At 37.0% G+C, this 14494-nt stretch overlaps 1 protein-coding gene across 1 annotated transcript in view; it reads left to right on the forward strand.

Moving 5' to 3' along the window:
• Positions 1–4578: 4578 nt before the first annotated feature.
• ATP6V0D2 (ATPase H+ transporting V0 subunit d2) overlaps positions 4579–14494 on the forward strand; it is a 47365-nt gene continuing 37449 nt past the window's right edge. Inside the window, exon 1 of the mRNA XM_063080062.1 lies at positions 4579–4708. Coding sequence (XP_062936132.1) covers positions 4579–4708 — 130 coding nt within the window. The remainder of the gene's footprint in view (positions 4709–14494) is intronic.

Below are 14494 nucleotides of genomic sequence, written 5' to 3' on the forward strand. Positions count from 1 at the left end.
TGGGGGAGGGGGAAATGAGATGTCAGTCAAATAGTACAAAGGTTCAGTCATAAGATGATTAAGTTCTAGGGATCTAATGTGCAGTGTGGTGACTATAGATAATATTGTACTGTATACTTGAAATTTGTTATGAGAGTAGACCTTAAATGTTCTCACCAGACACACACATGAAGATAACTATGTGAGGTGATGGATAGGTTAATTAGCTAGTTTGTGGTAATCATTTTACAGTGTATACACATACAAAAATTCACATTCTACACAGTAAATATATTCAAATTTTATTTGTCAATTATACCTCACTGAAGTTGAGGGGAATAAAAGAACTGCAGTGTTAAACCAGAGCTCCCCAGAGGAACAGCTGATTCTACGTCTGGGCAAAAATTCTGCAAAATGAGTATGGGACATTCTCTCATCACAGAAAGCAGGAAGCTATCAAAGACTACCAGTCTTATACCAAAAGAACATGTTGACCATGTTTAAATACCTAAGTTAATAATATTTTTATTGAAGAAAAACCTTTGGCATTATAACACCAAGGTCAAAGGTTCAGATTTCTATACTGGCCAGCCACCAAAAAAAAAAAAAAAAAAAACAGCAACAACAACAGCAAAAAACCCTTGGTCACTTTTGGAGAATGCTAGGAAACCAATTTATTTATTTTTTTTATTTTTTATTTTATTTTTTTTATTAAAAGATGACTGGTAAGGGGATCTTAACCCTTGACTTGGTGTTGTCAGCACCAAGCTCACCCAGTGAGCTAACCAGCCATCCTTATATGGGATCCGAACCCATGTCCTTGGTGTTATCAGCACCACACTCTCCTGAGTGAGCCACGGGCTGGCCCATAGGGAAACAATTTATTATGTGAAAACTGGTAAGTAAATGGAACAGGTTGAGCACTTATCCTGCCTTCCCTATACAAACTGTAAACTAGGGTAACTATATTAGTCCATGAACAGAATACCTGAAACTGGGTAACTGATAAAGAAAATGAAATTGTTACACTTCTCACTATGTAACAGAGACGAAAAAAGATTACTCAAAGTAACATGAATGCAATGAGAGCCTGAAGGAACTGTACCTCAGCAACTCCGCTGTTAGAAGGAGAGACTGGATAGCAGCCCCGAGTCAGTTTTTGCTTCAGTTTTTATTGGAAAAACAAGGAAATTACAGGAAAAGAATAGATGGTTAATCAATCATAGTAAGAACATACAGAAATTGGCTATGTAACAATCTTTACCCAAGCATACATAGTTCAAAATAATTTCAACAATATACCATAAAAAGAGTCATAAATCTAAGCTAGGTGACATGCAAAAGAAACAATAAGACAGTCATGAAAGTGCCTGACTTCTTGAGAAACTCACAAAAACAGCTTAAAGCAAAATGTGGGGAAAAAAAACCCATGTAGTAACTAATCTAGCAAAACGTCCTTGGAAATCTTAAACTTACATGTTTTCCCACCATTTAAACTTTGTTATATTAAAGGTTATTGCGCTCAGAACAATTCTTGTTCTGTTTCAGTTCTCTTGTTCACATTAAAGGCTTTAAACCTCTGTAAGATTCCTTTTCACAAACTCCTCCAGTGAACTCATTATATTAACAGTGTATATAATCCCTTGCCTAAACAGTGATTAGAATTGATTCAGTGAAGGGCCGGCCCATGGCTCACTTGGGAGAGCGTGGTGCTGATAACACCAAGTCAAGGGTTAAATCCCCTTACCGGTCATCTTTAAAAAAAAAAAAAAAAAGAATTAATTTGGTGGGCTCTTGCCCCCCTAGCTATAGGCTCTTGCCTCTTATCCGAGGACTTTTGTCCCATACATGCATAACCTAAAACCCTATACTAAAAGTCAACTGTAAATCAACATATACTTGATTAGAATTGATTTGGTAGGCTCTTGCCTCTTATCCAAGGACCTTTGTCCCATGCATGCATTACCTAAAAACCCTATCTAATAATCAAATAGGAATCAAAATTTCTAACCCTCTACATGAAATTCACTTCTAACAGTTTTGGAGGTAGGAAGTCCATGGTCCAGGGGCGTATCTGTTGAGGGATTTTTTTCTGCACAGGAACTCCCTACGGGGTCTCATGGTAACCAGGGTATCTATCATATGAGCAAGAGAGCTAACTTTCTCACTTGCTCTCCTTATAAAGCCATCAGAATCACTCCCATGACAACTCATTAAACCATCAACCCATTACTCCAGGAACGGATCAGTCCATTAAACGAGGGAACAGTCCTTACAATCCAATCACTTCTTAAAGGTACTGAAATATTTATGGATAAAATAATATAGCATCTTTTTACTTGAAAATAATTCAGGGTAGGGAGAAAGTAAGCAAGGTCATACATAGATCAGGAGCTGGCAAATTACAACCAGAGGTCAATTCTGGCTCCCCACCTGCTTTTGTGAATAAAGTTTTACCAGAACATAGTCATACTCATTCATTTATGTGTGGTCTACAGTTGCTTTCTTGCTACAGTAGCAGAGTTGAGCAGTTTTGATAGAGACTATATGGCCCACAATGACTAAAATATTTACTGTCTGAGCCTGTACAGAAAAAGTTACCGATCCCTGGTATTGCTGAAATAAGATTCGCTGTGAGTAAAAATGGATACATAGGGGTTAATTATAGTAGTGTTTTCTTTTGTGTATGTTTTAAATTTTCCATAATAAAAAGTTTAAAAGTTAAAAAAAAAGTGTTGGTAGCTTTAAGAAAGGAATTTGACTTGGCCTTTGACTTTGTCATTAGGATGGCGTCCTGGGTCTGCTCCAAGGTGCATCCTATACAATACTCTGCCTCTGAAGATGCTTCCAGGGGTGTTTGAGGGTGGGTGTGGCTGCCTACCCTGACAACTGTCTCAGAGTTTAGCGAGGCAGCGAACTTCACTGATTTTTCATAACATGAGGGCTTTCCTTGCCGAATCGGATAAGTTTTCAAATAGTGAAAGAATATTTCTTCAATTTTTCCTGCAATTCACAATGTAATGCTATAGACATCACACATGCTTTTAAGTTTCATTTGCTTTATTAACATTTTCTCCATCACTTTCTTAAGACTGGACAATCAACCAAACAACAAATGAAGCCGATTTGCAGCATTTGCCTATTTTCATGGTGTGACTACTCCTGCAATGGTCAACTCCAAGCTTCGATCATGATGTCATTAAACCTGGAGTTGAGAAGAGATACATGGTAGCACACCATTATATAGAATATCTACTATACAGACACAATACATCATAACAACCGTATCAATAATAGTAAAACATGGTAAAATAATTAGGAAAATATGAATTTCTTTTTATATGTTTAATTATGTTTGTATTAGTTTGAACTATATAAAATTGCTTATATGCAACCATCTTTTGACTTACAAAAATGATAAGTATATTCATTTGATTCAACATAAAACATATTCAGGGTGTTGGAGGGGGGTGGAATTGTGGTGGCAGGGGCAGAGAAGGATGATACAATAATAAAAGCCTTTACTATTTATTAAATACTTTCAAAGTCTGGGCACTGTGTAAATCTAAGTTTGATTTTCTGTGATTTTTAACGACTAAAACAGAATTCACATTGATTCAATCTTATCTAGCTTCTCCCACACATTTTGGAAATATGGAGACAGAGACCTGAGAATTTCTGGCACTTTAATTCCAGTTAAGGATTTGACACAATGTATATGAAATACTGTATATGAACATAGTGATCAGGATATTTGACACAATTTTTGAGCTAAATGTATGGGAGAACAAGCTTTTCCTTTTGGAGACTGCCTTACAAGCTTCTGAGGGCTGGTTCCTTATCTGTGATCTGAGTAATTATACTATCTGTCCAGGTACATGTCTCTGAGTAATCCTGAGGTTCAAATGGGGGAAGAAAAATGAATGCCTTATAAATAGTCAAATTTTGCAAAGACAGTGGCTTATTATTATAGAATCAAGCACTGGGTCTCTGCTTCCGGGATTGTTTTCTGGGCTCTGCCCCTAGGCTGGATAGAAAGTAGCTACCAGCCTTTGGCAATTTTTAGACATTACTAACCATTTGTTTTTTAAAAAAACCGCACTATTATGGAACTGGCATCTCATGATTCTTCAAACTGCCTGCTCACATTTGATCTATTTACATAAGTTAAATTTTTTTATTTTTTTAAAAAAATCCCTCTTTGTTTATATTGATAGTCCTCAAGGAATTTAGGACAAATGTAACTTACAATTGAAAGCTCAGGTGGGGTAGAAATGTTTACAAAATATTCAGATGTTTGAAGCCTCCCAATAGCCCAGCTGGGAAGGTGCTGTGGGAGGGTAACACATGAATCTCTCTCAACTGCGGTTTACTTGGGTCATCCGGCTTATTCACTGTTGTGAAAACAAGGCTGAGCAGGCGGTGTTGAAAGTCACTGAAACTGGAGGCAACTAGTCACAAGAACCCTGACTATCAGCTGATAGATTGCTTGTGCCACCTGATAACTACTGGCATTTTTTCCAGACTCGTGCAAGTCTTCAGGGTCTGACCAGGACTACAGAGCTGCTCCAGCCCAAATTGGCTGCAATCTCTTCCCCCATGCTTGAGTGTGCGGAGCTCTACTTCAACGTGGACCATGGCTACCTGGAGGGCCTGGTGCGAGGATGTAAAGCCAGCCTCCTGACCCAGCAGGACTACGTCAACCTAGTCCAGTGTGAGACCCTGGAAGGTAAGTGGAGCTCTTGTCACCCTTGGAAAAGAAAAAAAGGGAATGATGTCTCTCTCTAGAAGCATGGAGAAGGGACTGATCCCATGGCCTGTGAGTCCTGAGCAGATTCTTATTGCTGGAATTCAGATTTCTGGTATCCATGAACCTGGACAAGGAAAAAAAATTACATCTCTATTTTCAATATTCTCTAAGTGAATTTAACATTTTCTTTTATTAAAAATGTAGGCAACAAATCACTGTGGTTAATACTTTTATAAGCAGTATCTGTGGTTTTGTCACCAATAGAAATCTGAGATTTTCAGATCCCTTTAAAGTTCTTGCAGATAACTTGAAATATCATTACATTTGCTCTATTTCAAAGTTAAAGTAGATATTACACTCATCCTTTAACCTTGATTTATAATACCTTAATAAAGAAGCACAATATTACACTCTTTAAAAACATTTTGAGAACTATATTTTGAAATATTTGGTTTCTTTGTCATCCTGTGTATTTTCATTCTATAGATTTATAAATATTATTTGGAGAAGGGTTTCACCAAATTGCCAAGAGATTTAAGGAAAAAAGAATAAGAAAAAGCTAAAAGCCTTGGTCAGGAAGGTTCTATTCCATCCCCAGTTTCTTGGTACCAGTTGATTTTAAGAGTTTGTTTGAGGTTTACCTTTAACTGAAGCTTAAGGGAAAAATCAAGAGACACACGTGGTGGGGCGGGCCCTAGATTCAAAAGTCTTGGCTCTGCCGCATCTAGGTAGGTGACCTGGGACTCCAAGCTTCTGAGCCTGAGATTCCTCATTTGTAAAATGTGATGGTGATGCCTGATTTGTTGAGCTGTAGCGAGAAATAAATGAGACAAGCACTTAGCAAATGAAAATTTTCTTTAAACTGCTATTTTTTCAAAACCTTATCAAAGATTCCACATCTGTATAAGTATTTTTATTATTAGAAACAGCTACACTTGCTCATTTTGAAACATACTTATAAAATTTATATACTTCTATGTCAGTAATAAGGTGCTTTAAAACTTCCAGGTTATTCTAGAAAAAACAAGAAAGTACTAAGGATAAATCCTCTTAGGAAGGGTATTAGAAGACAAAAACAAACCAAAAAAACCTTCTGACTGTGACTTTTCAGGCTTTTCAAGAGGGCTGAAGGGTTCTGAGGTCATTTGTTTATGGTCTGACCAGTTAAAGCCAGAGTTAAGACAGAACTGCTCAAGTTGAGACAGACCCTGTACTTTAATTAGCAGCTGTTGGCCGCAAATAATTACAATATAATTCCAAATCCTAAATTACTTCAGCATATTAAATTAGGAGTTTAGTGACTGGAGAATGTTAATCTTGTATAGAATATCTGCATAAATTGAGGTAGAAAAAAATAACACAAGGCAGACTAAGTGCTTCTGAGGGAAGTCATTTGAATGAATCGTTTAGTTTTCAGTAAAGCTTCTAAATGAGCTAAGGAATGCAAATTTAAATGCAAGTAACACATAACATGTCTTCATGATACCAAAAACATGATTTAGCCTGTTCACAAAAAGAATTCAGAAAGAACCAAGGGAAGTCATATATAAAGCCACTTAAAGAATTCTAAAAACTGGGGCCGGTCAATTAGCTCAGCTGGTTACAGCACACTGTTGTAACACCAAGGTCAAATGTTCAGATCCCCCTACTAGCCAGCCATCAAAAAAGAGAATTCTAGAAATTAAAAAGGTGAAAAAGATAAAAATCAGGAATTTAAAAGCTGCTCCCAGCATTTTCTGCCAAAGGCCCTTTTGACTGAAAGATTCTGTTTAAGGGAGGAGAAGAGAAGGAAGGAATGAGGTTAAGAGATCTATCATATAAATGGGCACTTAGCTGAATTTGGTACCTTTGTTCCCAATTAGGGAGACAAGGAAATGTTTCAGGCCCTTTTGAAGGCCTGAAGAATGAAACTCCTTAGGAAAAAACAAAGTGTGTACATGCAGAATTTTCCATCCAATGTCAGGGAATCATAGACACCCAAAGCCATCCCTGCACCCTGGTTAAGAAACCTTGCCATATACACCTTTGCTTTATTGTCATTGTAACTCGGTGTCTACCTTTCTCTCTTCTCAGTAATACATGGGGTCTCCACAAAGTTCATGGAAAGATTTAAATTATCTTTTAATTCCAATTTTTCCATGAACTACCCATGTATTTTTTTCAATTTTCATATCATAACTACATTTGAATGTCTGTACCAAGCTACTAGAGACGCCCAGAAATATCAAATATAAGTCATCAAACCATGTCTGGGTTATTATGGCTGCAGAGAAAATAAACCTAAATAAGAATTTCACATCCTTAGTTAGCAGTTGAGGACACTGAGGCTTAGAATGGCTGTGACCAAATTAACAGGCTGTCAGCAGTCTAGGATAGAGATATCTGCATCTTTGTTCCCATTAAAATGCCACTGCCTTCTGAGTATGAAGTGAAGATACATGAATAGGTCTATGTGAGTTGATGTCAGCTCCATTTTTGAAATAGAAAATAATGACTGCCATACCCAATTATTTTATAGGATGTTGGGAAATAAATAACTTGTGAAAAGCAATGCAACTGTTGTATCTGTGAATGCTAGAGTGACCTAGCCACCTTCTGAGCTGGACTCAGAGTTGAAAAGAAATTAAGGGCATTTGTTAGAAGTTAAGGACTTAAGGGTTTCTGTTTACTTTGCACAAAATATGCACCATACAAATTACAGGTAAAGCAGAGGAGGTAAAACTGTGTCATCACAGTACTGCATGTTGAAGCAGGCACTTTCTGTAAAAGAAAAGCTATCATAGCAAAGATTACATCTGCTTTCAGTCTTTTAACGTCCTCCAGTCCTCCAGTCTTTAAAAGAAAAGTGTTCTTATATCAACATATTGTTTTAGAACAACTTACAAGGAACACATAAGGTTTTGGGTAAATTTTCTCCAGAAACACTTTGAAAAGTCTTAGTATTCATAATTGCACTTTATTGTGCACATAATTAGGTAACTGTAGTCAGAAATTCTCATCTATTCCAAGGCCTGCCCCTGACTAACAGTGATCTGAAATAGTCATTAGTACCCACCTGTGACTAAGACCTGTGACTCAGTCTTTCCTAGGTACAAAAGAAGGAAGTTAGTTCACATGACCATTGTCATTTATATTGCTTTGAGCCTATGTCCATAAAGAAACTTTGAAGGTGACTTTCAGCCCAAATAATAACTTTAAAAGACTATAAATATTATTTAAGAAAATTAACACTGCTATCTTCATGAGAATTTTTTAAATTACAAATTAGACTGTTGTGTAAATATTCTTTCCTCTTTGAAAAAGACAAGGTATGAAATTAAAACTTAAAATTTTGTAATAAATGATCTTTTCTTAAACATACGGTAAAAGTGTTCTCAGGAAGTGGGAGGACACTGGATTGAGCCTTGACTGTGTTCTCCTTGCCACAATTTTTTTGGAAGGGAATGAGGAAAGCTGATTATATCTCACTAACAATTACATCCCTTTCAAGGGACTTGACATTCATTTCTACTCCAGTTGTGCCTTCGACAACTATATATTAAGCACTTCCTAGCTAGAGCCATGGAAGTAAAGATGAATAAGATATAGTGCTTGCTCTAAAAGGACTCCCACTCTGGAAAATAAAAATATTAGAAAAATAAGAAAACCTTAAGGAGGGCAATTGGGCAGTACCTACAAAAATTGCAAATGCATATACACTTGTCCTGGGAATTCCAAATCCCATGGACAGATGTGGAAACGTGTGAGATGAAAGCTATACAAGCTCTTCATGTACATTGTTTGGAACAGCAAAAGATGGAAACAAATCAAATGTCCCTCTGCAGAGAACTGGTTAAATAAGTTATGGAACATTTACATAATGAAATATTCTGCAGCTATACAAAAAGAAAAAAGCATGAAGAAGCACTCTAAGAGGACAGATATGGAAAGATTGCCAAGATATATTAAATGAGAAAAACAAGAGGAAGAAACATATGCAGCATAATACTCTTTAATAAAAAGGGGGGATAAATTTTATATGTATATATTTTTTCTATGATTGTCTAGACACTAAGAAACTGTGAAAGGACCCAAAAGAAGCTACAAATAGTGGTTATCTGCTGCTAGTGATGAGTGGCGGGAGATAGTGGATGGGTGGGTGACAAGTGCAGGAAACTTTTCACTGTTTACCTGTTTATATACTTACTGCCTATTTTTAAATTAAAAAATACATATAGGAGGAAGACTGTTATTTCAAAGAGCTTTCTCTGTGATCCCTTAGACATAATTTTACCCCTAATTATAGCACTTATTTTTTCTGCCTCATGTCAAAAATGCATATCCAATACTCTCAATTTCCTGGTCAGAAACACATCCATGGCTTCCATCAGTCAAGAAAAATGCCACTCTTAGCTTTAAAGGCTCGAGCAGTGTGGTGATCTCTACCTTGTAAGCATTTCCTTGGCCTTTTCTAAAACTTTTCCTTCAACCACAAATTCCATTCTCCATCCACTTTGCCTGGAGAACACCCATTCCCCTCACAAGTCTTCAGTCAAATCATTTCCACTATAAACCCTTTCCTACTTTATCCAGTCTCAACTTTGTTCTCTATTGTACTTTGTAATGGACCCAATCCTGTATAGCATCTGTGACATTTGCATAGGTGTGTCATCCTGGGGCAGGACATTTGTCTCCTTTGTCTTACTAGCTCCAAAGACTATCACAGTTAAGGTCTTAACTCATGAGTGAATAAATGGATGTACCCTACACTGTAAGCTTCTTAAGGGCAGAAACTATACATTACTCTGAGCCTGAGACTGTATTTTGCATGTAGTAAGAATCTGAAAATACACATTAGAAATGTCTGCATGTTTGTTTCAGGTCCTGGCACTTCTACCTCCTGGCTCTGGAATGTTAGCAAGCTGCTTAACCTCTAGAGCAGTGCTCTCTTATCTGATACTTAGATCATATCTCCCTGGCCTAACTCCCAGTTCACCAGGAGGATCTTAATTATTTCTCAGATATGCCCTCGAACTGCAGTGTATATACAACAAGAATTAGTTTTTCCTCTTCTGCCAGTCTTTGGAATTCCTGAAATAGTTCTTCCCATTTCATGGTCTCCATTATGGTGTTTGATAAATGACTCTATTTAGCTGATTCCATTCTCCTTCAGAGAGCACCAGTTTTGGAAATATTCATTCTGGTGAATAAGAATCAAAATAAGGAGTTTCAACCCTGGTAGCACCCACTGAACTACACAGGGAAGTGCTGCATGACCACCAGTATATTGGACCCAGGTTTTAATCACACATTAAATCTAGTATTTGAGGCCCATCTATGTGACAAAAATTGTGTTAGGTGCTGTGAAAAATATGAAGGACAAGAAGACACTATTCACAGCCTAAACAACGATCTAGTTGAGAGGAATATCATTAGTAAGTAAAAATAAATAAATAATTTAAATACAAAAAATGGTTCAAACCTATAAATAGCAGATATACTTGAAAGTGAACCAAATTTTGAATGATAATAGATTGAGAAAAGGCTAATGAAACGGGCTTTGGGGGGAAGAAGAGTTGAGATGGCGAGACATTCTAGGCAGGCAGGGAAAACCAATGAAATTACAGAAAGCAACAAGCAGATGGGTGGGAGGCAAACTAGTTTGGCTGCAGTACTACAATATCCCGAGATAAAGCTGGAATTTAGGCTGGGAAAAACTTGGAAAAACTTTGAAGGTTTGATCATGAAGTTTCAAGATACTGAAACTATCACTGAGTGAAGACAGGAGTCATGTCTGAGTCTTCCGTCGAATACCAGCAAGGCCAGAAAACATGAACAAGCTACTTCTCCGAGCCTCAGTTTCTTCATCTGTGAAATGGGGGTTATTGTTCAGGTTAAGAGGCAATGTATATTAACACCACTCTGTCAGTGGTAAAACACTCTACAAATGTGAGGAAAGTTCTTTTTTAATCATTAGCCTAAAACTTTCAGTGGCTCCAAGCCACTTTTAGGATCATTACAAGATCAAAACAATTGCCAGGAAAGATTAAACTTGAGAGAGGGAGCACAGGAGGAGAAATGAGCCTAGGAAAATTAATTCAGAGATTGCCAGAATAATCTAGGTGTCAGATGGTCATTCTAAAGTAAGGGAGTAAGGAGTAGAAATCAGAAGAAATGCAGGGGACTTCGACTAAAGCACCAAAGAGGATTTTGAAATTTCAACATCATAAGAATAGCAGTAAATTGATAAAAATGGAAGAAATGTCTAGTTTTATAAATACTAATATATTCATTAAAAGTCTGAGTAATCATAAGATCTGATGGTAGATTCTAGTGTATTGGCTGAGAAAATCCTGGTTTAGAGAACAAAAGCCAAAGTTATTAGCCAACTGGATCAAATTATTTTGGAAGTGGGTAGGTACAAGCGAAAAGTGAAAATCAATATTTTGTACTGGCTTCTATATGCTGGTTCTTCACCTACCTGCCTCATCTTGTTTAATCACCACAACAACCTGAAAGCATCGACTCTATATCCATCACGTAGAAGAGAAAACTGAGTTCAGAAAGGTCAGATAACTTTCCTAAGTTCAGCACCAGCAGAGTGTGGGGAAAAGGCAGGGGGGTGCTTGGGGGTAACACCCTGGACAGGTACCTATAGAGGCACTTCCTACCCGGAGTGTGAAAGGTCTGGATGTTTACTTTTATAAAGAGGCCTAAACAAGAAGCTGCACACACACAAAAATAATTTCCTAAAAATTATCTGCCCAAGAAATTCATAGAGAGAAGATAAGCATGAAGTCTCAGTTCCCTGTTATGTCTCATTCACTGGCCAAGTGATCTTGGATAATTCCCAGTGACTGCCACCCACAGATGACACATTTTTATATTATGACTGTGTGTACATACATGCAGGCACACATTTACAGTACTCTGTAATACACTCTGATGTTTGTTAAAATAGCCCAGTCTCTTCCTTGTATTTGGTTGCTGTGTGGTACTTATTAAATTATTTTGTTAGTAGTAATCCCACAGTTTGGAAAACATTTCCATTTCCTCATTTTAACAGAAAAGAAAAAGCACCACTTGCCACAATTCCTCTCTAGATAAAAAAAAGTAGTGGCACTCTCCCAAGTGTGCTCTATGGGCATCCCCACTGGTTTTTAGTGGCTTGGAAGTTCTCTTTTCAAATAAATCACTTAAATTAATGTTTTAAATCCTTTCTATTCCTTCTGTAAAGAAGCTTGTTTATTCCAAGTTTATTTGACCATGAAGTCCTATTACTCACATAACTATTTAGATAAGCATTTAGGAAATGCAGAGAAAAAAAATTAAGTGGACCCATGTTGAAAGATATAAAACTATGAGCGCTGTTGTTATTTTTGGCAGTCTCTCATCATCTCAGAGGAAACAGATCCTGAGATTTTCTTAGAACCTGAATTCAAGTGTCCCTCGGATCATTTTGGTGCTGGGGAAGAGGGTCTCCTTCCATCCTATTTCCCTCTCCACCAGCTAGAGTGTTACGAGACTCCTACAGGGTCTGAAACATTTGAGACATTTCATTTCGGGATCTCACTGGCAGCTGAAAGGTTTGAAAGTTATTTCTCTTAAAAAAAAACCCCACATGTCACATGAGCAAAATACCACGGTTTTGAAAGAAATCCCATTTGTGTCACTTCTGTTGGCAAATATTCCTTGGTGCTGAGAATGCAAACTGTCGAATTGCATAAAAATCTGAACTGCATAAATAAAAGCCAAACAAAGCATGGCATAAAAAGTATAATGTTTTAAATAAAGTGAATCAAATAGGTAACTGAGCAAATAAATTCTGCAGTCAGATAAAGAGCATTTCTGAGGCACGATCTCCAGATGCTGAGGAAGAAAGCCTATACCCTGGACCTCAGCGACTCAAGTACCTAATTGCACATCCACCCTCCCCAGCTCCCAGAGCAGTCAATTCACTGCCCACAGTGGCTCCCTGTTATCCTCAGGATAAAGATGTCACACCAAGCCCTCCTTCGGACAATTCCTAATATTTCTTTGGCTTTAATTCTTACCTCTCCTTTTTCTGCCACTTTGTTTTCAAATTGACAAAAATTGTATAAGTTATAAAAGAAAAAAGAAAAAAAAGAAAGCTAAATTTAAAAGTAAGTGTAAAATACAAAAATATAGTGTATATTTATCATGTACAGCGTGATGTTTTGAAATATGTATACATGGTAGAATGACTCAATGAAGGCAATTAACATCTGCATTACCTCACATGCTTATTTTTTGTGGTGAGAATATTTACAATCTATTCTCTCAGAGATTCTCAAAATACAGTACATTGTTATTTATTATAGTCACCATGTCGTACAATAGATCTCTTGGAATTATTCCTCCAATCTAACTGAAATTTTGTATCCTTTGACCAACCCCCACACATCTTCTGGTAGCCACCTTTCTACTCTCTACTTCTGTGAGTTAAACTTTTTCTGATTCCACATATAAGTGAGATCATGTGGTGTTTGGCTTTCTGTGCCTGACTTAATAAACTTAATGTTACATCCTCCGGGTTTATCCATGTTGTCATGAATGACAGGATTTTCTTGTTTTTGTAGGCCAAATAGTATTCCATTGTGTATTTATACCACATTTTCTTTATCCATTCATCTGTTGATGGACACTTAAGCTGATTCCATATCTTGGCTATTGTGTATAACGCTACAATAAACACAGGAGTGCAGACATCTCTTTTGCGTACTAATTTCATTTCCTTTGGATGTATACCCAATAATAGGGATGCTGGATCATATGGTAGTTCTATTTTTAATTTCTTTCTCTTCCACTTAATGCTTCAGAAAGACTAAACTGCTTTAGCTTCTCGCACATACCATACCTGTACTAATTCATGGAATGCCTTCCTACCACTCTTACATAGCACTTTAAGGTTCATCTCTGGCTTAACCTCCTTCAGGAAACTTTCCTCGTCTTCTTGCTCCCATCCCTGTGGATCTGGGTCTCATTTTCTATGTGCCCATAAAGTAAGGTCCTTATCTTTATTGCTTAACTTAGCACATGGTTTTGATCATAATATGTCTGGTCCATCTTAAGGTCTCCTATAGTTGACAGCACATAATAGATACTTAGTAAATGTTCAAATAAAGATCCAATAAGCTCCAGATTGCTATATGGACTTTATGTGTGTGCTGGATGGTGTCAAAGACATTTTAGATGTTCAGATATTTAATAACACTTACATGTTGGGTACCGCACAAGGAGCCACAGATAAAAGGTATAACTAAGATAGTGTAAATGCCTTTTTGGGTTAAGCATACTTAAGTCTATGTATATCCTGTAATAGGTGCTATGCTAGAGTTATTGTCAAAGTACTCTGAAACTTGAATGAATGAGATTAAATAATTTTGATTGAGAGAATTAAGGCTTTACAGAGCAGGTGATAATCTAATTGAGCTGGATGGCAATAAAATACAGTTTTTAAGGGACTCTGAAGTCAGATAAACCTAGCTTTCAATACCAGATTTCTATGAGTTGTTTAGCAAGTTATTAAGCTCACTGAGCTTCGGTGTTCTTATCTGTAAAAGAGCATAAACATCATTCCTCCTATAGGATTGCCACGAGTATGAAATGAGATAATACAAGCTTAGTACAGTACCTGGTATATAATAAACACTCAATAACTGGTAACTACTATTTTCGTGTTACAACCAGACCTTGAAGAATACCCTATAATGAGCAAATTTGAAAAGGGAGGGGGGAGAAATTCTAGAGAGTGGAGTGGGGTCA

This window comes from Cynocephalus volans, chromosome 15 (genome assembly GCF_027409185.1).
Source record: "Cynocephalus volans isolate mCynVol1 chromosome 15, mCynVol1.pri, whole genome shotgun sequence".
In the NCBI taxonomy this organism is placed as follows: Eukaryota; Metazoa; Chordata; class Mammalia; order Dermoptera; family Cynocephalidae; genus Cynocephalus; species Cynocephalus volans.